Consider the following 26,715-nt stretch of genomic DNA (forward strand, 5'->3'; position numbering starts at 1 on the left):
GTCAGACCAAAGGTTTATCGAGCCCAGTATCCTGTCTTCCAACAGTGGCCAGTGCCAGGTGTCCCGGAGGGAATGAACAGAATAGGTAATCATCAAGTGATCCATCCTGTCACCCATTCCCAGAGTCTGGCAAACAGACGAGGGACACCGTCCTTCCCCATCCTGGTTAACATTCATTTATGGACCTATCTTCCATGAACTTATCCAGTTCTTTGAACCCTGTTACAGTCTTGGCCTTCACAACATCCTCTGGCAAAGAGTTCCACAGGCTGACTGTGCATTGTGTGAAGATATTCTTCCTTTTGTTTCTTTTAAGCCTGCTACCTATTAATTTGACACTTTAGATATAAAGGGTTATGAATGTCCATCATCTACAGCGTCTACAACTTCAGTCACTTACTGATACCACCAATTCTGCAATTAAACATACGTACTTTAAATAGTGAATTACCTGTATCAAAAAAGAACTTTCATCATCCAATAAAGCCACGTCTGAGTTCACAATCAGGACCAGTAAATTCCAGCAAGATAAAAAGATTGCTCATTTCATTTATGAAACAAAATTCTCCCTTTCACGTCGTTCAGAACAAACATTTCAATGACACGGTTCAATCATTATGATCAGGCTATCCTCCACCCAGCAGAACAGACATCACTAGAAAGTTGCAGGATGGAGTATATGAAAACCAAACTCCACAATGTGCAAAAAACATTGGCAAGATATGGATGGAGTAAAGTACACAATAATCCAGTAATATCTGTTTTTGTGACAGCAAAAGATGGGGTTGTATCAATTGTTTCTGCAAAAACAGACATCAGAAAATGCCCATACAGCAAAATACTTAAAAGTAGCAGCAATAAAAGCTATTACAAACTCTGAACAGAAATTCAAGTGTTACGCACATAGCTATGTCACAGACAATGGAGCAAAGATGAAAAAAAAATCTAGAAGAAGATAATGAAGGGAAACTAACTTGTAACATATGGGTGCAGTGCTCATTTGAGCATCTTTTAGCTAAAGACAAAAGAGATGGAACTTTCACAGCCAAAGTAGTCAACATCAGACTAAACAGAAATGTAGAAGATATGCTGAATATACTGAAGCCTATTTCCATAGTCTTGGACAAACTGCAGAATATTGCAGCTGTATTGCTAATGCTGTTGAAATTTGGAAAGACCACCAAGAGACACTGAAGAAAGAATAGCCAACAACAAAGTTAAATTGCAGGCAGATGGATCAAGCACTGACTCCACCTCATTTTCTTGGCAATATTCTCATCCCAAAGTACCAGGCTAGATGCCTAACTGCTTCAGAAGATGCTGCTATCACATGGGCAACTAATAGTCACCCATAAATCGTGCCAACCATAATAAATTTCACAGCTGGAGGCGAATCATTCAAGCAGTACATGTTTGCTGATGTTTTAGAAAAAGTCACATCAGTGAACCAGTAGAAGTCACTGGCTAAGCACCTGCAACCAGAGTTTGTTGAAGTGCTAATCAGCTTTTGACAGCAGTAGCCTCTTCTGCAGATACAGAAAGAATATTTACTTCATTTGGACTAAATCACTCAAAGCTGAGAAATCGACTGGGACCTGAAAAAGCAGGAAAACTTGACTTTCTTTTCCAGCCTATGAATAAAAACAAGGAGGGAGGGGATGACATCAACTAGTTTTAAAAGTCTGAAGGACAGCTTAAGTAACTGAGGGTAAGTCTACACTGCAGTTAAAAACCCATGGCTGCCCTGTGCCAGCTGACTCAGGCTCACAGGGCTCAGGCTGCTGGGCTGTTTAACTGGTGTGTAGACTTTTGGGCTCAGGCTGGTATCCAGGCTCTAGGACCATGTAAGATGGTAGGATCCCAGAGCTCAGACTCCAGGCCGATTACACAATTACACAACCTGCAATAACACAGCCTCACAGCCCGAGCCCCGTGAGCCCAAGTCAGCTGGCACAGACCAAACTCAGGTTTTTAACGGCAGTGTGGCAGTGTACACATACCCCAAGGAAACTCGTGTCTCATTTTCAAGGGATTTAGGCAAGTCGGGAATTAAGCTCCAGTCACTTTCATTTAGGCATATTTTTCCCAGTCTGATCTGAAATAATCAGCTTAATCCACTGACTACAGTTAATCCTTCTGTTTAATAAATCATTTAGTTGTAAATGTGAAACATTTTGATAAGAAAAGTTTATGTACCCAAAACATTTAAGGTTGTTTTGTTTAATACAAATAAATTTTACAGATTGCGTGTGCTTGTTTAAATTCCAGTTACCATCCTAAAGCAGCTTGACATAAATCATGAATAAAAGGTTAATTATCTAGTAAATAAGCAATATATCATTCACTGAGTCTCTGGACTAAGTTTAGAAGTGTGAGCAACAACGGTGATGTCGTGGTGGGAGTCTACTGTAGACCACCAGACCAGGGGGATGAGGTGGACGAGGCTTTCTTCCGGCAACTTGCAGAAGTTACTAGATCGCAGGCCCTGGTTCTCACGGGAGACTTCAATCACCCTGATATCTGCTGGGAGAGCAATACAGCAGTGCACAGACAATCCAGGAAGTTTTTGGAAAATTTAGGGGACAATTTCCTGGTGCAAGTGCTGGAGGAACCAACTAGGGGCAGAGCTCTTCTTGACCTGCTGCTCACAAACCGGGAAGAATTAGTAGGGGAAGCAAAAGTGGATGGGAACCTGGGAGGCAGTGACCATGAAATGGTCGAATTCAGGATCTTAAATACAAAAAAGAAGCTTACAAGAAGTGGAAGATTGGACAAATGACCAGGGAGGAATATAAAAATATTGCTCAGGCATGCCGGAGTGAAATTAGGAAGGCCAAATCACACCTGGAGTTGCAGCTAGCAAGAGATGTTAAGAGTAACAAGAAGGGTTTCTTCAGGTATGTTAGCAACAAGAACAAAGTCAAGGAAAGTGTGGGCCCCTTACTGAATGAGGGAGGCAACCTACTGACAGAGGACGTGGAAAAAGCTAATGTACTCAATGCTTTTTTTGCCTCTGTCTTCACGAACAAGGTCAGCTCCCAGACTACTGCACTGAGCAGCACAGCATGGGGAGAAGGTGACCAGCCCTCTGTGGAGAAAGAAGTGGTTCAGGACTATTTAGAAAAGCTGGATGAGCACAAGTCCATGGAGCCGGATGCGTTGCATCCGAGAGTGCTAAAGGAGTTGGTGGATGTGATTGCAGAGCCATTGGCCATTATCTTTGAAAACTCATGGCGATCGGGGGAGGTCCCAGATGATTGGAAAAAGGCTAATGTAGTGCCCATCTTTAAAAAAGAGAAGGAGGATCCCTGGAACTACAGGCCAGTCAGCTTCACCTCAGTCCCTGGAAAAATCATGGAGCAGGTCCTCAAGGAATCAATTCTGAAGCACTTACATGAGAGGAAAGTGATCAGGAACAGTCAGCATGGATTCACCAAGGGCAAGTCATGCCTGACTAATCTAATTGCCTTCTATGACGAGATAACTGGCTCTGTGGATGAGGGGAAAGCAGTGGACGTGTTGTTCCTTGACTTTAGCAAAGCTTTTGACACGGTCTCCCAAAGTATTCTTGCCAGCAAGTTAAAGAAGTATGGGCTGGATGAATGGACTATAAGGTGGATAGAAAGCTGGCTAGATTGTTGGGCTCAACGGGTAGTGATCAATGGCTCCATGTCTAGTTGGCAGCCGGTATCAAGTGGAGTGCCCCGGGGTCGGTCCTGGGGCTGGTTTTGTTCAATATCTTCATAAATTATCTGGAGGATGGTGTGGATTGCACTCCCAGCAAGTTTGCAGATGACACTAAACTGGGAGGAGTGGTAGATACGCTGGAGGGTAGAGACAGGATACAGAAGGACCTAGACAAATTGGAGGATTGGGCCAAAAGAAATCTGATGAGGTTCAACAAGGACAAGTGCAGAGTCCTGCACTTAGGACGGAAGAACCCAATGCACCGCTACAGACTAGGGACCGAATGGCTCGGCAGCAGTTCTGCAGAAAAGGACCTAGGGGTTACAGTGGACGAGAAGTTGGATATGAGTCACCAGTGTGCCCTTGTTGCCAAGAAGGCCAATGGCATTTTGGGATGTATAAGTAGGGGCATTGCCAGCAGATCGAGGGACGTGATCGTTCCCCTCTATTCACATTGGTGAGGCCTCATCTGGAGTACTGTGTCCAGTTTTGGGGCCCACACTACAAGAAGGATGTGGAAAAATTGGAAAGAGTCCAGCGGAGGGCAACAAAAATGATTAGGGGACTGCAACACATGACTTATGAGGAGAGGCTGAGGGAACTGGGATTGTTTAGTCTGCGGAAGAGAAGAATGAGGGGGGATTTGATAGCTGCTTTCAACTACCTGAAAGGGGGTTCCAAAGAGGATGGATCTAGACTGTTCTCGGTGGTAGCTGATGACAGAACAAGGAGTAATGCTCTCAAGTTGCAGTGGAAGAGATTTAAGTTGGATATTACGAAAAACTTTTTCACTAGGAGGGTGGTGAAACACTGGAATGCGTTACCTAGGGAGGTGGTGGAATCTCCTTCCTTAGAAGTTTTTAAGGTCAGGCTTGACAAAGCCCTGGCTGGGATGATTTAGTCGGGGATCGGTCCTGCTTTGAGCAGGGGGTGGACTAGATGACCTCCTGAGGTCCCTTCCAACCCTGATATTCTATGATTCTATGTTTTCTAACATACAAAAAATGTACAATTAATAAGAAGCTAAAAATATTATGCTATATAATTGCTTAAATAAATGTGTATAGTTTTAGTGTACCCACATAAGCAGCAAAAAGATGTACTAAATCTATTTAAAGGCTACACTTAGTCACAATCATTAGGCCTTATCTACACTAAACGGAAAAATATCTAAGCTACACATAGCTGAATGGCATAACTCAGATCGACATAGCTTAAATCTACTTACCGCGGGGTCCACACTACTTGATGGGAGACGCTCTCCCGTCGACTTCCCTTATTCTTCTCCATCAGGTGGAATACAGGAGTCGACGGGAGAGCGATCGGCAGTGGATTTAGTGGGTCTTCACGAGACTTGCTAAATCTACCGCTGATGCATCGATCGCCACAGCATCAATCCTCCGGTAGGTGTAGACAAGCCCTTAGAACATGCTGATTTACATCTACCAGTGAGAATACATCTTTCTTTGGAAAATAATTGAAGTACAAATGAAAGAGTTGATTAAAATTGATGATTTAAATGAAGGCTTTCCACTTGGAGATTTAAATCAATCCACCCTGCCCTACGTAATGATGTGGACTACGGCAACTCACTTCTTGGCTGAGCAATAGGAATGGCTTTCTCTAGTGTTTCTGATATGTACTCTCTTCCAAGGACCAAGTGGACTGGCTTATCAAAGCTCCTAGCCCCAGAAGCAAAGATCCACATTTGGGCTTGAATTGCAATATGCTGTTGCTTGACTGACACATTGGCTCTGTGGAGTAGGGAAGGAAATCTGTGAGCGATCCACACAGAGGATAGCTGAACATGTATTTGCAAACTAGACTGTCCAGAGACAAAATATATAGGACAGAGGAAGAGGACAGAGCCTTGTGGAAACCACACAGCAAGCTGGACATGGGATTAGAAGGCTCCTCCAAGTGAAATACTGAGGGTATGTCTACACAGCAAACAAAAACTATGAGCTGACTCAGGCTCACTGGGCTTGTGCTGTTTCATTGTTGTGTTTTCATTCTGGACTTGGGCTGGAGCTCAAGCTCTGGGACCCACACACCTCTCAGGGTCCCAGAGCTCAGACTCCAGCCCAGAAGTCTACAAAAAAATGAAAGAGCCCTGCAGTCCAAGCCCCACAACCCCAAGTCGGCTGGGATGGGCCAGCCATGGGTTTTTCTTTGCTTTGTAGACATATCCTGAATGAACAATTAGAGAGGCAGAAGGAGAGCAAAGAAAGAACAAAGTTACAAAATCCAAGGGAGGACAAGGTTTCAAGAAGATGATCATGGTCAACTGTGTTTAAGGCAGGATCAAGAAGAATGAGTATAACTGGTTAAAATTTTTGGCCAAGATGTTATTGGAGACTTTCAGAGCCATTTAAGTGGAGTGCAAGGGCGGAAGCGGAACTGGATGGAATTAGAGGAAAGGAACTCCAGACAGTAGCTAGAGAAACAAGTGTTTCTCACTTTTTGTTTGGTTGTTTTTTTAAGATGGAAGAGACTAAAACATGGTAGTATTGTGAGGTGAAGGAGAGGGAGAAAAGTGAGAGGTTCAGTGGAAAAGAAAGGGAAAACAGGATTGTGAGCAATGGCGATGGGATGGGAATATGATTTCGTTCAAGTCGTGTAATTTGTGTGCAGAAAAGGCTTAGAATAATAAAATTTTGTGCTTGAAAATTTCAAACACCAGAAGCAAGTTGGAAGCTTTCCCTTGTGAGTGGAAGAGCCTCCTTCTTTAGATACTTCATGTGTATCAACTATCAATTTCTGTAGAAAGCTTTAATTTTTTAAAAAAGTGTAAGTATTACAATTGAAAAGATAAGCTTTCAAATCTGATGACACAGTGTCATCTTCCTGAGTCTGCAGATTGATGGTCATAGCCCCTCTGCTGCTACACCTAACTGTTAAATTGCTATAGTTTGAAATTAACAAGACTTTACTAAATTTCACTACTGCTAGTAAGAATTCAGGCTACAATTCATGGGAGCACTTACACACATGCTGAAGTGCTATCCTGAATACAGATGCTTCCCTGAATTGGGCCTTAGTGAGTAGCTTCACAAGGCACTAGAGACAGACACTGGAGCTATTCAGCAAGGAAGGATGACCCTTCCAAAAAAAGAAAACAAAGCCTATGGCTACATTAGAGAGCTTACAGCGGTGCAGTAAGCTGCTGTAAGCCAAGGAGTAAGAGCTCTCCTGTTCATTTAATTACTCCAGTCCCCGTTAGTGGTGGTAGCTATGTTGGTAGGAAAGCTTTTCCTGCCCACATAGCACTGTCCACAATGACACTTATGTTGCCGTAATTATGTAGGGCTAATTCACACCCCTGAGTGACAACTTATATTGACTTAAGCTGTGGTGTAGCCATAACCCAAGATTCATCCTCTACTTTCCAGCAGCCTATTGTACCTTATGTGGAGGCAGTTTCCATACGAGTTACAAATGGCCCACCGTGATTATCATACACATTGTAAGGAGAGTGGTCACTTTAGATAAGCTATTACCAGCAGGAGAGTGGGGTGGGGGGAGATATTTTTTCATGCTTTGTGTGTATAAAAAGATCTTCTACACTTTCCACAGTATGCATCCGATGAAGTGAGCTGTAGCTCACGAAAGCTTATGCTCAAATAAACTGGTTAGTCTCTAAGGTGCCACAAGTACTATTCTTTTTGTGAATACAGACTAACACGGCTGTTACTCTGAAATAGAAAGCTTGTGTTTGTCACTCAAGTCTACCTATTACTCACCAATAGTCTTCCATTGTTTTTTTCAAATGTATCTCTAGGTCCAGTATAGCAGAATGAGAATGTTTAAATGCTATTTATTAAATAAATAATTTTAAAATACTTATTGTAAAAGGGCTAATTTTCTAAAAAACATGGACCATTACTTTTGCACTTCTCTATAAATTTGTGAGTTCTGCATTTTTCTGAGACTAACCCTTTTCTTCATTTTTAAATTTTTTTAGTCATGACAAAAAGTAAGTAGCCTTAGCCATGACCTATGACAGAAAAGCAGAAAAAGTGTGCAATGAAGCCAGAAAGAAAGGACGCATACTCAAAATCACAAGCAAGAGTATAACATTTTAAATTAAATAGAGAGCTGATCAACAATGCTATAATTAAATACAGAGAACAAAAAACAACACAGAACTGTTTTCTTCCTTCAGATTGCAATGGGTGTTTCTTAGGCTATGTCCACACTAGCACTTTTGTCAGTAAAACTTTTTGTGGTCAGGGGTGTGAGAAAACCCACACCTCTGACTGCCATAAGTTTCACTGACAAAAGCACCAGTGTGGACAGCGCTACGTCTGCTGGAGGTGCTCTCCCACCAACATAGCTATTGCCACTCGTTGGGGCTGGTTTAATTATGCCAAAGGAAGAGCACTCTCCTGTCAGCAAAGAACTTGCTCATCACCATAGTTTAATAGGCAAAACATAGGAGACTTGGGTTGCAGAGCAACTCTGACATTTGTTTTAACTAATGGTTGTCAGTGTTAATCAAGTGCCGTTCTCTGTCTCAAGAAGAGGGCAGCAAACATGTCTCTGCAGCAAGTCTCCAGTGGAGATTTTATCGTATTAGTCCCTTACATATTTAATTTAGTCAGTACAATATTTTTACATTACAACATTCTATAGAGTTTTTAAATTTTCCCATTTTGAAGATCCTTAGGGGCATGGTCAAAGGTTACTTGAAATTAAATTCCTAGCTTCCCATCTGTGACAGGGTGTATGAACCCCTCACTGGACAGCAAAGAGCAGATCTGCGCAGAGGAGGACCCATGCCGAGCATGCTCCGCTTGGAGGTGCAATCTACAAGGGAGCCGCTCAATTAAGGGTGGACAGAGCAGGGAGGAGGATCGACTCTGGAAGCTCCAGAGCAGAAGGCAGCCACATACAAACTGAGTGAAGATATGCTGGAGAGCAGCAGCCCTTGAGGGACAGAGGGTGGGGGTAGGCAACCACCAGAACAGACTGCAGAAGACAAGATGGAGGTAGGAAATGGCCCAGGGAGGCTGACTCGAGGCAATTTAGGGGAAGGCTGGTAAGCAGGCCTCACGGGGACATAGGTCAGAACCCGGTGGAGCGGGAGGGCCCATATTCCTCTAGTCTTTCAACTGTAATCATTAGGCGGGGGGGACTGCTATAGACCGAAATCACTGGGGATGGGGGAACCGCCAAAGACTGTAACCACTAGGCAGCAGACCCCGGGCCTGATCACACCATCTCCAAGAGTAATTTACAGTAACCAGCTGTTCCACTGTCACCTATCCCAAGTATATTTTTCATTGCATCCAGTAAGATCAGCATAGTAAGCTATAAGTTTCTGTTAACAATCAGCAATGATAGTGTTAATATTGGCATTTATGGCCTCCTTTGTAAAGTGTATTTAATTTCTGGAGGTGCTCTATAAAGCTAAATATTAGTTAAGTCACTGGGATGTAAAGATATGATTGCTTGAGCTGAACTGAGACAGTTCATGTCTCAAACTTGTCACAGGCTCCTGTAGTATCAGGACAGATTCACATTTAGATTATTTTCTTCCACCCCACAAAGGCTAGAAGATTAAGTTCTGCAGTGCAACTTTTCACCTACAGAATCATAGACTACACATGGCCTTAAACATATATTGAACTTGTCAACATCATAAATACTCAAACAAGGCAGGGATGTAATTATTTCCTTTGTATTCTATAAAAAAGTTACAATTGTTTAAGAGCTGGTGTAATTGGGAAAATCTCTGTGTTCAAAAAAACCTCATCAGTTGTGTTTAGAACTAAAAGCTGAGAAAGATCTGTATTCTAAAGAATGTGTACCTGTCTAACGCTTCAATATCTGCTTTGCTAGGTAGCTATCAGCAGTGACTGTGAAACTCCAGAAGAGGTGACGGGGAGGGCAGGGAGAGAAATAGCTGGTTGATATCTTAATCATTCATATGAAATGGCTGGAAAATATCTGTAAATTAATTTCACACACAGGGAGTCATGGTCCCAACTAATTATTTCGGTTAACTACTCTACTACCTCTCTACTGTCCTGAGATAAAATACAATTAGGTTTTAAAAGCAGAGTTGTGATTAGGAAAGTTATTTTCAGTACACACACAAAAAAGTTAGCTGGAGAATTCCCAGTTCACCTCCACCAACCATGGAATGTTAGAAAAAATCTTGAATGCAAAAAGACTAAATGTTGGCAGAAGTGCTCAACAACATGGAAAGAAAGAAAAAAATGTTGGCTCAGAAAGCAGTTGGCCACAGGAGATTTGGTCAAAGGAAGAAGAAGTACCAGAACTGATCATTGGAAGACATCACAACATATACAAAGAATTGACTAGTTGATTTCTCCATGAAAAAGTAGAAGGAGAAAAAAATCCGTCCCTCCGATATAACTGATTTTGCCCTATTTTCATTCCTCCAGCTCACTACAGTTCTGTCTTACTTTTGTTTGGGAAGCTGGAAAGAGGTGTTACATAAAAGAAAAACCAAATCATCTATGCAGATTAACTTGTATAGAGAAATAAAGAGATGGCCCCTTAAGGTTTCATGCCTGTTCTGCTGAGAGCTCTACAACTGCACTCTTCTTGACACCATATCTGTCTGATTGTTCTGCACCTTAAGAACTTACATGAAGGGAGTAGCATCCCTTCTGTTGCCACTGTAGCTCTATGCTAGTAGCAATTAAAGTTATTAAAACTGATTAACCATGCAAATGATTACTCCCTTTTGGTTTCTCTTTCCATATTGTTCTGCACTGAACTAGACAAAAAACTACGTAATTCTGATGTCTTCCCTCAGTCTTCTGATTCTACATTTCTGGTAGGTGAGAAAAAACACTGCTTCCACTTGCCAATAACAGCACACCAAAAGGGAGCATGGCCCAGCAGCTAGAACACAGTTCAGAGAATCAGGGCTCCAGTCCCACCTCTCCCATTGACTCTGCATGACCTTGGGGAATTTTCAACTTCTTTCTGCCTCAGTTTCCCCATTTATCAAAAGTGCTTTCAGATCTATGGCTGAGAACCACTGAATAAGCTCCAAGTATTATATATTCTGTTAGTGCAGATATTGGAGCTTACATACAATGGCATAAATTCACAGTGGGCTTGAAAATATCCCCTCCATTCTCCAACCCCCATTTTAAAGTTCCCTGCAGATAACAAAATTAGTACATATTAGAACTGCCCAAAAGTAGAAGCAGCTGCCCACCAGAGAGAAACTAACATGTTTAGTAAGTATCACACAGTGCCTTGCTGAGCAAAACACCTTTTTCTATGTCAGAGATGAGCAACATTAAGGTAGACTAGAGCACAAAATCCACTAAACCCCTTTAGCAGCCACATAGGGTTTTTTGTTTGTTTGTTTTTCAAAAAGATTGCGCCAGGTTGCTAAGGGGCTCAGTCTTTTAGAAAAGCTGCTGTTGTCTCATATCGCTAGGCTTCACTTCCTCAACAGCACAGGCTCCGACTCTACCCCATGCCATCCAGTTCCAGTTACTGCCCCATTGGCTGACTGTTAGGAAATGAGAACCACATTTCCCCTATCCACCCATCAATGGGAAGGAAGTAACCAGAACTGTGTAGCATGGGGCAGCAGAGTGAAGCAGAATGCCATGTGTCAGGTCACACCATTTAAATCTAGCCCAAACACCCCTCCAACATACCAACAGGGAAGGATATTTGCTGTTACACTACCCAATTCTGGTTACTGCCTCCCCACTGGCAGACATATGCCCCGATTCATCCACAGCCTGGAGAGTAGGGGGAGATAGGCTGGCCCCAATCAGACTGGCTGTGGGAACTGGGAGCCAGTGAGAACGCAGTTAGAGCCAGGTGGCTTGGAGAGAAGCCCCTTCCCTGCATGCATGAAACTAGGGTGGTTGGGCCAACGAGTGGCATTGTGACCGAGTCCCTGGGCTTCTGCTCCCAGTTCTAGGCTCTGCTCCCCCACACCCCACACTTTAAGCACTGTGTCTGGTGCTCAGATTGGGTGGGCCTAGGAGCTAATTGGGTAGGCAGGGGCTCAACCCTGCTCAGCCTCCCACACATGAGAATATTTTCACCAGCTGCCTCTGGGCAGACCAAATAAAATGATTTGGCAAGCCAAATCTGTCCCCCAGGTTGCCAGTTACTCATCCCCATTCTATGCAGTGCCTTTTCCGGAACTTAAGGTGGGTATATGAAACTGACTAGGCTTTTGTCAAATTTCAGTCTGAGTTTGAGGTTCTTGGTCTGCAAAATTGCTGCACACAGGAGTTGCGGCACAGGTGTAAACTCAGGGCTTGTCTACAGAGAGACTTAGCAAAAGTCAAGCCAAATTGTGACAGTTCATCACACTAGCCTTCCGTGCACCAAGTCGACCTACTGCCTTTCACTAAAAATTTAGTAGAACTTTCGTTCCAAATAGCAGGAGGTCAAAGTACACTATGGAACTTTTAGTGCACTTAGTATACGGCAAGCTAGTTTACTGTTAATGCACGCCTTGGTTTGCCATGCACTAAGTCTCTGAGTGGACACGCTCTTAGACGAGGAAAGGGAGGCCAAAATCTTCTATATACCAGACAGGGTTATCCAAAGGATTCTCAGAAAGGGTTGCTTTAAAGGTGGCACATAGAAAAAAGATGAACCACTGAGGGTTAAGATTGCAAATGGATTTATTTTGGTGACTTATTAACAATTATAAATAATTGGACTAACAGTGAACACACTCTGGCATAAAACCCCTCCTACACACACTTCTGAATACCTCCTCTGAGATACATAAAAATGAAATGAACACACAGATGTATCATCTCATGCAGTGTATTTAAACATGACTGTTTGCCAACCACTCTGCTGTGAGGCCTCTACAAAACTTGATAGTGATTAGGCGGCTAGCGTGCCGACACCACTGCCTATTCCATCTATCTATATCCATCTGTTGTCTCTTGTCTTGTACTTCACTTGTAAACTCTTTGGGGTAGGGACTGTCTTTTTGTTCTGTTTGTACAGCACTTAGCACAACAGGGTCCTAGTTCATGACTGGAACTCTTGCATACTATAATAATACAAATAAATAAATGATACATATTAATAAATGAGTTTGTTAACTAGAGCTACTCAATATTATCCCCCCAACTCTTAGTATTATTTACACATTAGTTTTGATTAACTTAAGACCACAAGCAACAAGTTTTCAAAGTAGCATTGTGAATTGGCATTATGTTGAACATTGTAAAGCTACAATAATTCTGTGGGTGTTTTATATCTTGATTAACCAGTGTTCTCAAGTTTGAAGATACTGTTTAAATGTGGTTTCTTACAAACCACCCATACCATCACATTACAGAGTGGGGCAGGGGAAGGGAGAGCAGGGGAAAGGGAGTTTACCCCCTGCATGAAAGGCCAAAGAAAGACAAATGTTTTTATTTGATTTAACCGTATATTGTTGAAGAAGCCAGATGTTTAAGTTAACAGGGAGGAACATTAAATCCTAGTCTACGCTACAAAAACTGTTATTCAAAAAATGTTTGATAAAGGTACCGAAGAATGAAGTTAACTAAAATGCTGCTGACCACAATTCTGCAGTCAGTGTAGTCTAGGACAAATCATGTCCAGTATTATGTCAGCTAATCATGATTAAATGATGACTAGCTGACAAGATGTTGAACACAATCTATCCTTGCTACACTGACCACAGTCATGGTTGGTTTCATGTCAGCTAATTTGATTCTTCACACCAGTAAAACTTTGCAGTAAAGATTTCATATTCTAAAGTTATGTAGTGAAGAAAAGCCCCAAGAAAATATAAAACAGGACACAGCATTACCAAGATGGATAACAACGTGTAAGAGAAACATTTTAAAGTGTGTTTGTATGAAATGGTATGATCATTACAAATATGCCATCTTGTGTGTATTTTAATCCCTTTCTGCTTATTTTTTGACAAAACCGGGTTTGAAATTTACAAATATGGGTTTGAAATTTACTGTTCTTAGATTCAATAACAGTATAATGATTTTTGAACGGTTACTCTCAATAATTTCCTCCTTAAATAAACGGATCAGCTGTTGGACAGGTGCTCTTTTGTTGCTTGCCTATTTCATAGCCTATTCCTCTGCATCATATAAACGTGCTTATTGAAATTATGTGTAAGAATCAGTATTACCCATGTCTTGGTACACATATGAAAGCTTATTGTGAATTTCTTAATATTGTATGATGACCTTCCACAGTGGAACATCAATCACTCAGCAAATTCAAGTAGGAAGTCAATTTTATGTTGGAAAAATGTACAGCTTTATTAGAATATAAACACTTAAAATTTACATAAAAATTTGTTGACAGATTTACGCATTCACCCTGAAGTAGGTGACATTTTTTACTGTTAACCTAAGTAGTGGGAACAGATGAGCACTGGTTATATTTAAGTTAATGAACATTACAACTGTTCCTTTCAGCTAATTTAATCAAAGTATATTTTTTAATTAAAAACCCACTTGCATGTTCAGCTATGCCTTTCCTGTAAAATGCTTCTTGGGAGCCAACAATTTAGTATATTATAGTAACATGTAGATCAATTAATGAAGTGCTTATAATTAATTTCAAAGGACTTGGGATGAAGAGTACTGTAAGAGAGCAAGAGCATACTGCAACCATAGAGTTAGGCTTGGAAATGTTGATTATTTTTTTTTAAGACAGATAATATCAATGTTTATTTTTAAGCATTTTTTTCTATTTTTAATCTATTTAAATTTTCAAAGTTGTGGGAAATTATTTGGGGGCAGACAATTATTTAGTGACTGTAGACACAGATTAAAAAAGCTAAAGCTTTACAAACATTAAAAACAAATTGTCAACATTACATGTCAAAATATACAGAGAAAATATCCTTAAATCAAAGTTTAATAAGTTCTCAAGCAGCATTTTTCTTACTTTGCCTATATGTAAATTTTGATTCTCATCAATGGAAATATTTTTTCATCAGTTTGTGTGTGTGTGTACAATGAAATTGACTTTTACTGACATTTACTGATAAAAGCCTACATAAAGTTCTGCTTCGCACAGTTTTCTTCTAAAGATGAAATCAAATTATGTACTGCGTAAATTACACTTCAAGAGATATAAGAATGTATTTCATAGTCCGAAATATTTATGATGTTTATATAATTTACATCTTAGGACATCTAAAAGCACAGCTTTTCTTTCTTTCTTCCTTCCCCCTTCAACCACTGCTCTCCACCAAAGCAGAGTAAACGTTAATTATTATTGACTATATAGTTTAGTACTAAAACTCTGACCATGAAGACCTAATATCTTTGTAAGCCACTCCAGCTAGAGACATTTCTCCTTCTTTCCATATTTCTCTTCTTTTAGTACAACAGCATCTTGTTAATTTTTACTAATGTCGAAGAACACTATAGTGAATTGTTCTATTGCTAATTTGAAAAAAGTACTCTGTTCTCTTATTTTGACAAGTGCAATTTTCTTTAAATAATTTATTACACTTCATAATGTACTACAGTATATTTTGTAAAAATAAAAGTCTTATATCTAAGACTTCATTATTATATTATAGAATTTTTTGCTAAGAAATAAAGAGATGGCCCCTGAAGGTTTCATGCCTGTTCTGAGAGCTCTACAACTGCACTCTTCTTGACACCATATCTGTCTGATTATTCTGCCCCTTAAGAACTTACATGAAGGGAGTAGCATCCCTTCTGTTGCCACTGTAGCTCTACACTAGTAGCAATTAAAGCTATTAAAACTGATTAACCATGCAAATGATTACTCCCTTTTGGTTTCTCTTTCCATATTGTTCTGCACTGAACAAGACAAAAAACCACGTAATTCTGATGTCTTCCCTCAGTCTATTTGGTGCATGTCAAATAAAAGACGTACAGATTAGTGAAGTTCTACATACTACCATAATCTGAATAAAAACAAGATATTTGTTTTTAAGTCAGTCTACTCCTGCATTGGACACTGCAGTCCTTTTTGTGGCAATTAAATAATTGTCATAGAGGATTTAGGGTAATGAACAAGCAGCAAATGCAAACACACTAAAAATCAAAGATAATATTTTCATACAACAATCCTTAATAAAACCATGAAAAAAAAATGTGTTTAGAGCTATCTCAAAGATTTTCAAGGATTCCCCAAAGGTTTCTCAATAGCGAAATTTAGAACAGTAATGCTAATGATTCATATGTTAATACTTCCTTCTTGTGTGACTTTTATTCATTCGACCATAAATGATCTTATAAAAACAACCTTCTAGACTATGTATGTGTGTGCATACAGTATAAACATCCATAGTTTTACTATTCTCAAATCTTAACCATAAAGTTTAAACCTAGAGTGATAGGCACATCTCCCTCCTCCCTTTCATTGCTAAGCTCATTGCACAGCTGTTTACAATTGCTGTCTGGAGTTGCTTTCCTCCAATTCCACCCTAGACCCTCTTCAGTCCATCTTCTGTGCCTTGCACTCCACTGCAATTCCTCTTGCCAAAGTCTCTAATGACCTCTTCCTAGCTTAAGCTCAGAACCAGTACTCCTTGACCTTTCAGCTGCCTTTGACATGCTCTTAATTGAAATATTGTTCTCCCTTGGTTTCCATGACTGTCCTCTTCTGGCTCTGCTACTTCTCTAATTGCTCCTTTTGCATATCCTTAACCACCCTCCAACTTTCAATGGCAGTTCCCCAGAGCTCTGTTCTCTGTCCCCCCTTCTCTTTTCCTTCTACATCTTTTCTCTGGGTAATCTCATTCACAACCACAAATTCACTACCATTTCTATGCTGACAATTCACACAGCTTCTTCTCTATTCCTCTCTTTCTCCTCTAAATGCCTTTTGTCTACACTAAAATCTCAGACTCTCTCGCTGACATCTCCGCATCCTCAACATGGCTAAAACAAAGCTTCTAGTCTCCCCCACCACAGTCCTTCCTGCTTCTTTCCTGGCTTCTTTCCTATGGACAACACCACCATTCTGCCTGTCACTCAGGCTCATAACCTCAGTGCCATCTTTGAGCTGGACCGCCAGGTTATGTCTAAATCTTGCTGAGTGCTTCTCCATAAGATCCTAAGATATAATCTATTCTATTCATCCACAGAGCCAAAACTTTCACCCAGCATCCCAATTACTGCATTATCCTACTCTCTGGCCTTGAAAAATGCAATTTTGCTCCACTCATATTAATTCAGAATGTTGCTACAAAGACCATTTTCCTAGCATGGCACTTCGACCATGTCACCCCTCTCTCTTCATTCCTCAATAGGCTCTCTTCTTCTCTACTGAATCAAACATTAGCTGCTTGTCTTCACTTTCAAGGCTGTCATAAATATGAAGGGAAGGGTAAACCCCTTTAAAATCCCTCCTGGCCAAAGGAAAAATCCTCTCACCTGTAAAGGGTTAAGAAGCTAAAGGTAACCTCGCTGGCACCTGACCAAAATGACCAATGAGGAGACAAGATACTTTCAAAAGCTGGGAGGAGGGAGAAAAACAAAGGGTCTGGGTCTGTCTGTATGCTGCTTTTGCCGGGGACAGAACAGGCATGGAGTCTTAGAACTTTTAGTAAGTAATCTAGCTAGGTATGTGTTAGATTATGATTTCTTTAAATGGCTGAGAAAAGAATGACTATCCCTGTCTGTGTGTCTTTTTTGTAACTTAAGGTTTTCCCTAGAGGGATTCTCTATGTTTTGAATCTAATTACCCTGTAAGGTATTTACCATCCTGATTTTACAGAGGTGATTCCTTTACTTCTATTAAAAGTCTTCTTGTAAGAAAACTGAATGCTTTTTCATTGTTCTCAGATCCAAGGGTTTGGGTCTGTGGTCACCTATGCAAATTGGTGAGGATTTTTACCAAACCTTCCCCAGGAAGTGGGGTGCAAGGGTTGGGAGGATTTTTGGCGGAAAGACATGGCCAAACTACGTTTCCCAGTAAACCCAGTTAAAGTTTGGTGGTGGCAGTGGAAATTCCAAGGGCAAAGGGTAAAATTTAATTTGTACCTTGGGGAAGTTTTAACCTAAGCTGGTAAAAGTAAGCTAAGGAGGTTTTCATGTAGGTCCCCACATCTGTACCCTAGAGTTCAGAGTGGGGGAGGAACCTTGACAAAGGCCGTTCATGGTCTGTCTCCACACTACCTATTAACTCATATATGCCACAGAGACATCAACTCCTACCTCCAAACAACCCATGATGCCAGCCACTACCACCCACTTGTTACATTTTTTAAACACCTTTGATGCTTCCTCATATGCTGTCCCTCATGCTTGTGAGGAACTCCCTGTAAACATCTCCAAAAACTCACTCATTCTCCTCTACACTCTCTTTTGGTCAGCAGCCTATGACACCATGTGGCACACAAGGTTGCTGTAAAGATGTCAAAAATTCTTCCTAGATGGGTTGCCATGGCAACTGTGCTATTGCTCCAAGGTAGACATGTGCAAGTGGCTCTAGACCATAAAACCAGCACCTGAAGATTCCCGAAGAACAGACTCTAGAAAGGCTTGATGCTGGAACCAAATTTATTTTATGCATTCACCAATGAACTGACATACATCATCTCAAGGAGATTCATGTAGTCCCATGATACCTGCTTGGCCTCAAGGGACTCTAACTTCCAAAAGACTGAAGAGAACCTGAACAGTGATATTGCTGCCAAAGGTGACTACTGTAAGAAATGGAGACAAACCAAGTACATGAAACACTGCATCAGCATGCTTCCTCTTACATCATGAGGAGAGCCAACTTGAGCTTAAATATGTTTTTGAACAGTCAGAAGTTGGCATATGTTCTAAAACCAATGTATCAAGGGGTTACTCTAAATCACACACTTATACACAAATGCCACCTCACTAAAGTAGTTCAAAAAATCAAGAGCAGAAACTGTCTTCTGAACAAACTAGTAGTTTCCTCTTGGGGAGTCAATGCGCTATGTGGTTTGGGGCTCACCATATGCTACTGAGTTGGAGAATGTTGTGCCCGTTTGATTAAGCTCTGCACATGCTACACTAGCAGACAAACAACTCAATCATACCATGAGAATTATTACCAGGCACCCTCAAGACAATAAAACTTGTATGTTTACCAATCCTAGCCAAAAATCCTCAACCTAACAGCTAGCATCACAATATAGCAAATAAACTGATCAGGGTGCAAAGTACCTTTATCAAGACACCAAGATATAGCAAATGAATATATGGGATGTACCCCATCACCAACTGCACAGCAGAAATCTTATCTGGACAGTGCTGCACACACTCTATGCAACTGATATCATCCTCCGCTCACCATGGTGATCAGAATTGAGAGAGAACCTCTCCCACCGCCTGTAACTCTCACATCACCACCAGGCTGGATGAACAGCAACCTGACTTTGGGCAACTATGCCACCTTTGGAGACAGTTCAATAGGTCCAGGTGTGGCAGGGTTTGCTATGCCAAGACAGATCATGCCTAGGGCACCAAGGACAGCCCTCTGTGCACCTTTAATGCTGTGCAGGAAGCTGCATACATGCGGGATGGCTGCACTTTTTGTGTTGGATTCCCCAGAGGTCTTCCCATAGTGAACACTGCTGACTCAATGGCCACTTACCGGCTCAAGACCATTTAGCTGTTTTGGCATTGGTTTGTTTTTTAAAAGCTTGTCTTGCTCACATGCAGTCATGTGCATACTCTCCCTCTGTAAATACATATAGTGTGTGTGTGTTTGTGTCATATCCTTTTTGTGATACCTACAAAAAACTTGACAATGGAAATGCTGCTGGTATACTAATACCACTGCCTATCGTGCTGACCAATACTGTCTCATTGTTTCCTTGTACTCCCCCCATCTGTCTGTTTATAGCCATCTTGTCTCACACTTAAAATGTAAGCTCTTTGAAGCCTGGACCATTTCTTTGTTCTGTGTTTGTACAGCACCCAAGTACAATGGCGTCCTGGTCCATAACTAGGGCTCCTAAGCACTACAGTAACAAATAAATAATAATAAATCTGATAATATTACACCTATAATTAAAAACTGTATAACCATACATTATTCACACAGCTAAGTCTACGAAAAAACAAGCTCATATTATTGTTACCCCATCCACCTCTGTTTGCTTATATCACCCATCTTGTTTTAAACAAAACTGTAAGATCTTTGGTGCAGAAATTGTCTTTCACTATGTCATATATTTGTATGAGGCTTATCACAATGGGTTCCTGACCTAATTGGGGCCTTTAGGTACTTCCATAACACAAAATTGCTCAGAATGAAGGTTTCTTATTGAATCTATGCATCTCTAATAGCTGATATTTTCATTAATACTTCATAGCTTTAAAGTGATTAACGTTTTCCCAATCATTTACATTCTGCAGAAAAGCTTATGATATTCTGTCCATAAGTTATCCATTTCCATTAGTAAAATATTTTTGAGAATAAGACATTTTCAGTTACTTGTCTGCTACATTTCTAACACATTTTTCATTATCTCTCTCTCTGCCCCTGAAGTGAGTAACTTAGGTTCAATCATAATAATGACTGTATACTTCACTATTCCGATAAAAATGTATTTGAAATAAAATGGTTACAGTCTATAACTTCGTGTAGATAAGAAAGCAGGTAGGTTTTGGTCATACCGGAAAAACAACTTATGTGGTGAAGTGCTAACCTCACTATTTCATGAACAGGTTACTGGCACAAGTGAATAGATGCATGCAGGTTTATTTACTGTAATTTAAGTTTTAGCATTCACAGTTTTCATAGAAAGATTGTTTTTATAGAAAGACATTCAACTTGCATTGACTAGAAAACAATCACTTACAAGCTTTGTCTAGCAATCTCAGTGTCAATAAAATTGCAAGCCACCACTGAAAAATTTTCACTTACTGAAGGACACATCAGATTTTAATTTTAACATATCCACAATGAAAACAGGATATAACATTGCATAACATTAGTATAACATTGCTAATTCAAAACTAGAGTTTAATAGTGCTAATCCACAAACCTAGTAATTCTCGCAAAAAACATCAACTAATTCCACTTTATAATATGAAATATTATAAATCATGGCAAACTAAACTACTCCTGTCAAAATTTAGTCATCTGCATTTAGCAAGGTTCTACCAGATAGCAGGTCCTGAGACCATCATTCACTCCTCAACGCAATAAAGCCACACCTGTTAATAAATTTTAGCATGTCTTTTAAAGTCTACCTGTGTGATAGACATATGTTTGAAGTGATTAGCCATAATAATAATAAAAAATGATTCAGGGTCTCAGGTAGTAACAAATGATCTCCCACCTTTAATAAGTACAGTATTATGATTCCCGGTTTCAGGGAGTAACAATGAACTCCTTCCTTTAATAGGAATTAGTAAATTTATACAGGTTTTGATCAATACAACCAATTTTAGAATCCTCAAACACACACAGTCTTTTCTGTTCTCATGTTAAAGCACAATGTATTTTCTTCTCTCCTACTGTTAGCCTGGTATAATCATTTCTAAGAAATTTTCTAGGATTATGAATTAGTCAAAAGGTAGTACATATCTCCTAAGAAGAGACAGGATGATACAGACCTGAGAGCATTATTGATAGCAGTTTGCTAATCAACAAGCAAAGAAAATAACTGTCAAATGATCAGACAATTAAATGAAATGAACATAAACTGCAATACAATTCATCCATAACTAACCCCACAGCAACATTTAAAACAAACATTTTAAAGCACTTTTTTGTCTTGTTCCCCACAACCCTTAGAACTCTAAATAGTGCCATCCAGAAACTGTAACAAACACCTGCTGCCTTAAAGAATATTAAATAGGAAAAATGAGCAACAGCAGCAAGCTCCATTTGAACATGAAAGAAACAAGGCAACATCCAGGCAGCAGCTTAGATCTTGTTTTCAACAATCAAGATTAAAAATGGAACAACCATTGAGGCCAAAATGAAACAAGAAAAATACCATAATGCCACTTTTGCCAAGAGAACAAAAGCAACCACCAACCACCAACCCCACCCCAAACAGGCTGCTGGCCTCTCTAACCACATAGCCATAGCTGGAGATAATGTAATCTCATGGGGAAAAGAGTACTTTTGTGTGTTTGTGACATTCACTGTGAAAATATCAAACTAAGTCCACAATGTAAAGATACCCAGCAATATTCTTACCAACCAGGATTTTGTTATGAACAAACAGGTGGTGAGCAGACAAGGCCCGCTATTGTACTTGGAGCCCCATCCCTCAAGAGTCAGTGTGTGTTCAGTGGAGTGGACGCAACTACACAGTGTGACCCAAGACTGGGGGTATGGTGCCTGCTTTGTGCAGTGTAACTCAAGATGTGGCAGAGGTGTGCAAAACGGCTGCTGATGCACCCTACCACTACAGTGAATCTACCATTATTACCTAACAGCAGCTGACTAGGAGTATGCCACCGATTACAATGACACAGTTTACAGGTGGAAGGCCATTATTCAGTATGACCCAGTGGCCTTAATGGGGATGGCAAGTAGTTTTCATGCTGAGTCAATAAGGAGCAGATGGAGTGGGAAGGCTGCTATTCTTCTGTTGGGAGGGAGGCTGCTAAGAATATTCACTTGTAACCCAGAGAATGGTGAACAGGCAAGGAAAGGGGAACTTCCACCCACTTCTGCAAGACAGCAGGGGGTCTTGCTTGGGAAGAGACTGTTCCTACTGAATGGGACCTAGAGCCTGATGAATTCAGCGCACCCCGGCACGCGGGGAAGGAGTGCTCTGCCCCCTCTCAGCGCGCCCTGCTAGAAAGGAGGAAGGCACCAGGCGGCTTTCCCACAGCAAGACAGGAGCCTTTGTCTGGTGCCCCAGGGCCGGTGGCTGAGGGGGCCTCAGCCCGGACCCGGGCTGGGAAGCCCCACGAACAGGTACCCACCGTGGGGGTGGGGGAGAGAAGAGTGTGCCCGGCACCGAGCCCGCTCCCCCGTCCCGCCTGGGATTTGGGAATCTCGGCCCTCCCTGGACCCGCCCCCAGACTATCCACCTGGGGATCCCGGCCTATCACCCGGGGGCCTTCTCCGGTGCAGCCACCTGGGGGGTCCCAGCCCCCGAGGGTCTGTGTCTCGTGGCCTCCCCCGGATCGCCCGGCTAGGAGCTCCCGCCTCCCCAGACTGGCGACGGGGAAGCAGCAGGGCCAGAGGACGACGGTGGGTGAACCCCAGTGCCCGCGGAAAGGGATCGCTCCCGGCCCGGCGCTGCGAACCCCCCGCACTTACCCTGTCACAACAGGCGCCATCTTCCACAAACTCTCGCCAAAACTCCTACTCTCGCGAGACCTGCCTCCTCCTCCCCAGGCCGAGTGCGCGCGTGCGCGGGCCCGTGAGACAGACACGCGGTCGCGGAAGGGAGAGAGTGGGGAGGCGCGCCGCCCCCTCATCCCGGGTTCTCCCCTCAGACACAACAGCAGCAGCAGCAGGCGTGGGAACCTGCCCAAGGCTCGCGAGAACTCCAGCAGCGGCCTGCCCGGCGCTAAGCCAGACTAGTATCGCGAGAACAAAGTGAAGGGGAGGGGGTGGGGGATTCCCTCGCTGCCGCGCTGCGCGTCTGTGGTCCTTGTTTCTCTGAATCTCCCTGAGCCGGCGGCGGGCGAGGACTAAACCATTCGGGGGAGAGGTGCGGTAGGGACCATTTGCGTGGGGCAGTCAGGCTCTGTCCCACAGGCAGGGAGCGGAGCGGTTCCCTCGCGCGCCTCTGCCTCTTGCCGGCACGCAGCGTGCCCGGCCGCGGGGCTGGCAGCGCTCCGGCGGGGCGTGGAGCCGCCCCGGCCTTCGCTCCAGCGCCGCCCTCCCCGCGGGGCGGGACGGCCCGGCCCGGCTCGGGCAGCCGCCCGCAGTAGGAGGTTGCACGCTGGGTAACCGCTGATGTTCTAGCTCCTTGCGGCCCATTCGTCTCCCCTGCCCGCCACCCTCCATCCCCCTCTATTTTAGGGACTCTCTGAAACCCACTCTTTTCCAGGGGCGGTGCGTCCTTTCTCCCTTCCTCACTAGGCTCCCCCACTCTCCCACCCGGGCCTCCCTGGGACAGCCCCCATGCTAGGTTACCAGGGCACCCCAACTGGCCAGCGGCTCTGCGTGCATCCCCATTTCCCCTGTTCGGTTACAGACAGATAAGTAGAGAACTGCCGTGGTGGTGAGCATGGGCCTCACTTCCTTCAACACAATTAACTTGGCAACTGCCTTTTGGCTGCACTGGAAAGGTAGAGGGGAGAATGAGCAGGCAAGAGAAACTATGTCAGTAACCAGGTTATTAAATGATCTACACATGGACAAACTTCTTAGAATCATAGAATATCAGGGTTGGAAGGGACCTCAGGAGGTCATCTAGGCCAATCCCCTGCTCAAAGCAGGACCAGTCCTCAACTAAATCATCCCAGCCAGAGCTTTATGAAGCTGGGCCTTAAAAACCTTTAACAATGGAGATTCCACCACCTCCCTAGGTAACCCATTCCAGTGCTTCACCATCCTCCTAGTGAAATAGTTGTTCCTAATATCCAACCTAGACCTCCCACACTGCAACTTGAGACCACTGCTTCTTGATTCTATCATCTGCCATCACTGAGAACAGCCGAGCTCCATCCTTTTTGGAACCTCCCTTCAGGTAACTGAAGACTGTTATCAAATCGCCATCTTACTCTTCTTCAGACTAAATAACCCCAGTTCCCTCAGCCTCTCCTTGTAAGTTATGTGCTCCAGCCCCCTAATCATTTTCGTTGCCCTCCGCTGGACTCTCTCCAATTCATCCACATCCATTCTGTAGGGGGACCAAAACTGGATGCAGTACTCCAGGTATGGCCTCACCAGTGCCGAACAGAGCAGAATGGTCACTCCCTCGGTCTGCTGACAATGCCCCTACTAATACAGCCCAATATGCTGTTGGCCTTCGTGGCAACAAGGGCACACTGCTGACTCATATCCAGCTTCTCTTCCACTGTAATCCCCGGGTCCTTTTCTGCAGAACTGCTGTTTAGCTAGTTGGTCCCCAGCCTGTAGCAGTGCATGGGATTCTTCCTTCCTAAGTGCAGAACTCTGCACTTGTCCTTGTTGAACCTCATCAGATTTCTTTTGGCCCAATCCTCCAATTTGTCTAAGTCACTCTGGATCTTATCCCTATCCTCCGTCATATCTACCTCTCCCCCCAGCTTAGTGTCATCTGCAAACTTGCTGAGGGTCAATTAATCCCATCATCCAGATCATTAATAAAGATGTTGAACAAAACCGGCCCCAGGACCGACCCGTGGGGCACTCCCCTTGATACTGGCTGCTAACTAGACATCGAGCCGTAGATCACTACCAGTTGAGCCCAACAATCTAGCCAGCTTTCTATCCACCTTACAGTCTAATATAGTCTTGGCAGTAGGGATTTAAGAGGAAGTGGGAAATCCTGATTTGGGGCCCTAAAATTGGCATTTAGGAGCCTAAAAGATTATTTGCATAACTAAATGTGCACTAGGACTTTCCAGTTCAGGGTCTGAATGTATATCAGATGTGGACTACATTTGAAAAGTAGACTACTGATGTGCAAGATCACTACTAGCTCTTCCTTCACCCCTTCAGCTTCCTCTTGCTGCTTCTGTAGTATCAGAAACCATCTAGCTTAACACTCAGATCCTCCATATTAATAAAAAAAAATGCAATATGAGAATGAGATTCTAAAGTTTACTTCATTCTTATCACTCTACTTTGGCAGGTCTGGCTCTATCATCTATACGATTTTTGGTCTGCTTCTTCAGCTTATTCTCTACTGCTAATATAATGCAATGGAAAACAGCTTCCTAGACAAACTACAGTAAACTTGTGCATTTTAAAAGACTGCTTTGCCACAGAGTTTGCTGTAGTTGTACAAACAACTAGTGTTAGTTATCATTACGAATACTCTTTTCCCACCATAATTTCTCCCTCCTCATTAGTTGCAAAAGGATTTTGATTGGTTCCTTACAGGTACACTCCTCATCTGAAGCACAATGCGTACTGCAAATCCTCTGTATTGTTTGTGGAGCAGTAACTCACAATCCCCCTTTAAAAAGCTCTTCCTGAAAACATCTTTTTTTTCCAAGACTGATGAATGATCTCAGTTCATGCTAGTTCCATTGCAGTAAGACTGGTTTCTGGATTTTTGCCCTAGTTTGTCTGTAAATGGTTATTTTGTGGGGCCTCTTCTTTTTGTGTGTGTTTTGAATCAAACTGGAAAATCTAAAAATATTCTTGTGTACCATATGTCAAGACTTTAATATTTTCCAAAGAGGACATACTTTGATTTAAAAAATTGGATCCCAGGAAGGTATATTGTTTCCAAGGATTAATCATTAATAATTTGAGAAAAATGCTTTCTATCACTGATTCAGATGCATTTTTAAAAACCCCAGGATACATATTAAACTATTTTTAAAAAATTATAAGTATTCTATAGTAGCCTAAAAGGTCACTCACCCTAACAGTCCAGAATTAAAAATCAGGAACACAAACCATAAAATCAGAGACAGGGCTACCAATGTGATATATGCCATCATGTGCCAGCAATGCCTCTCTGCCATGTACGTTGGCCAAACCGGACAGTCTCTACTCAAAAGAATAAATGGACACAAATCTGACATCAGGAATCATAACATTCAAAAACCGGTAGGAGAACACTTCAACCTCTCTGGCCTCTCAGTAAAAGAGTTAAGGGTGGCAGTTTTGCAACAGAAAAGCTTCAAAAACAGACTCCAGCGAGAAACTGCTGAGCTTGAATTAATATGCAAACTAGATACCATTAACTTGGGTTTGAATAGAGACTGGGAGTGACTGCGTCATTACACATATTGAATCTATTTCCCCATGTTAAGTATCCTCACACCTTCTTGTCAACTGTCTAAATGGACCATCTTGATTATCACTACAAAAGTTTTTTTCTCCTGCTGATAGCCTGTTACAGTTTGTATGGCGACTTCCACCTTCTCTGTATGTAGATATATATCTTCTTACTATATGTTCCTTTCTATGCATCTGATGAAGTGGGCTGAAGCCCACGAAAGCTTATGCTCTAATAAATTT

General features: G+C 42.2%; 1 protein-coding gene across 1 annotated transcript in view; it reads right to left on the reverse strand.

The window, feature by feature from the left end:
- Positions 1-23,116, reverse strand: part of RBPJ (recombination signal binding protein for immunoglobulin kappa J region) — a 99,261-nt gene extending 76,145 nt beyond the window's left edge. The window contains exon 1 of the mRNA XM_048848677.2: positions 22,903-23,116. Coding sequence (XP_048704634.1) covers positions 22,903-23,063 — 161 coding nt within the window. The 5' untranslated portion in view covers positions 23,064-23,116. The remainder of the gene's footprint in view (positions 1-22,902) is intronic.
- Positions 23,117-26,715: the final 3,599 nt, after the last annotated feature.

The sequence above is a fragment of the Caretta caretta genome, chromosome 4 (assembly GCF_965140235.1).
Source record: "Caretta caretta isolate rCarCar2 chromosome 4, rCarCar1.hap1, whole genome shotgun sequence".
Lineage (NCBI taxonomy): Eukaryota > Metazoa > Chordata > Testudines > Cheloniidae > Caretta > Caretta caretta.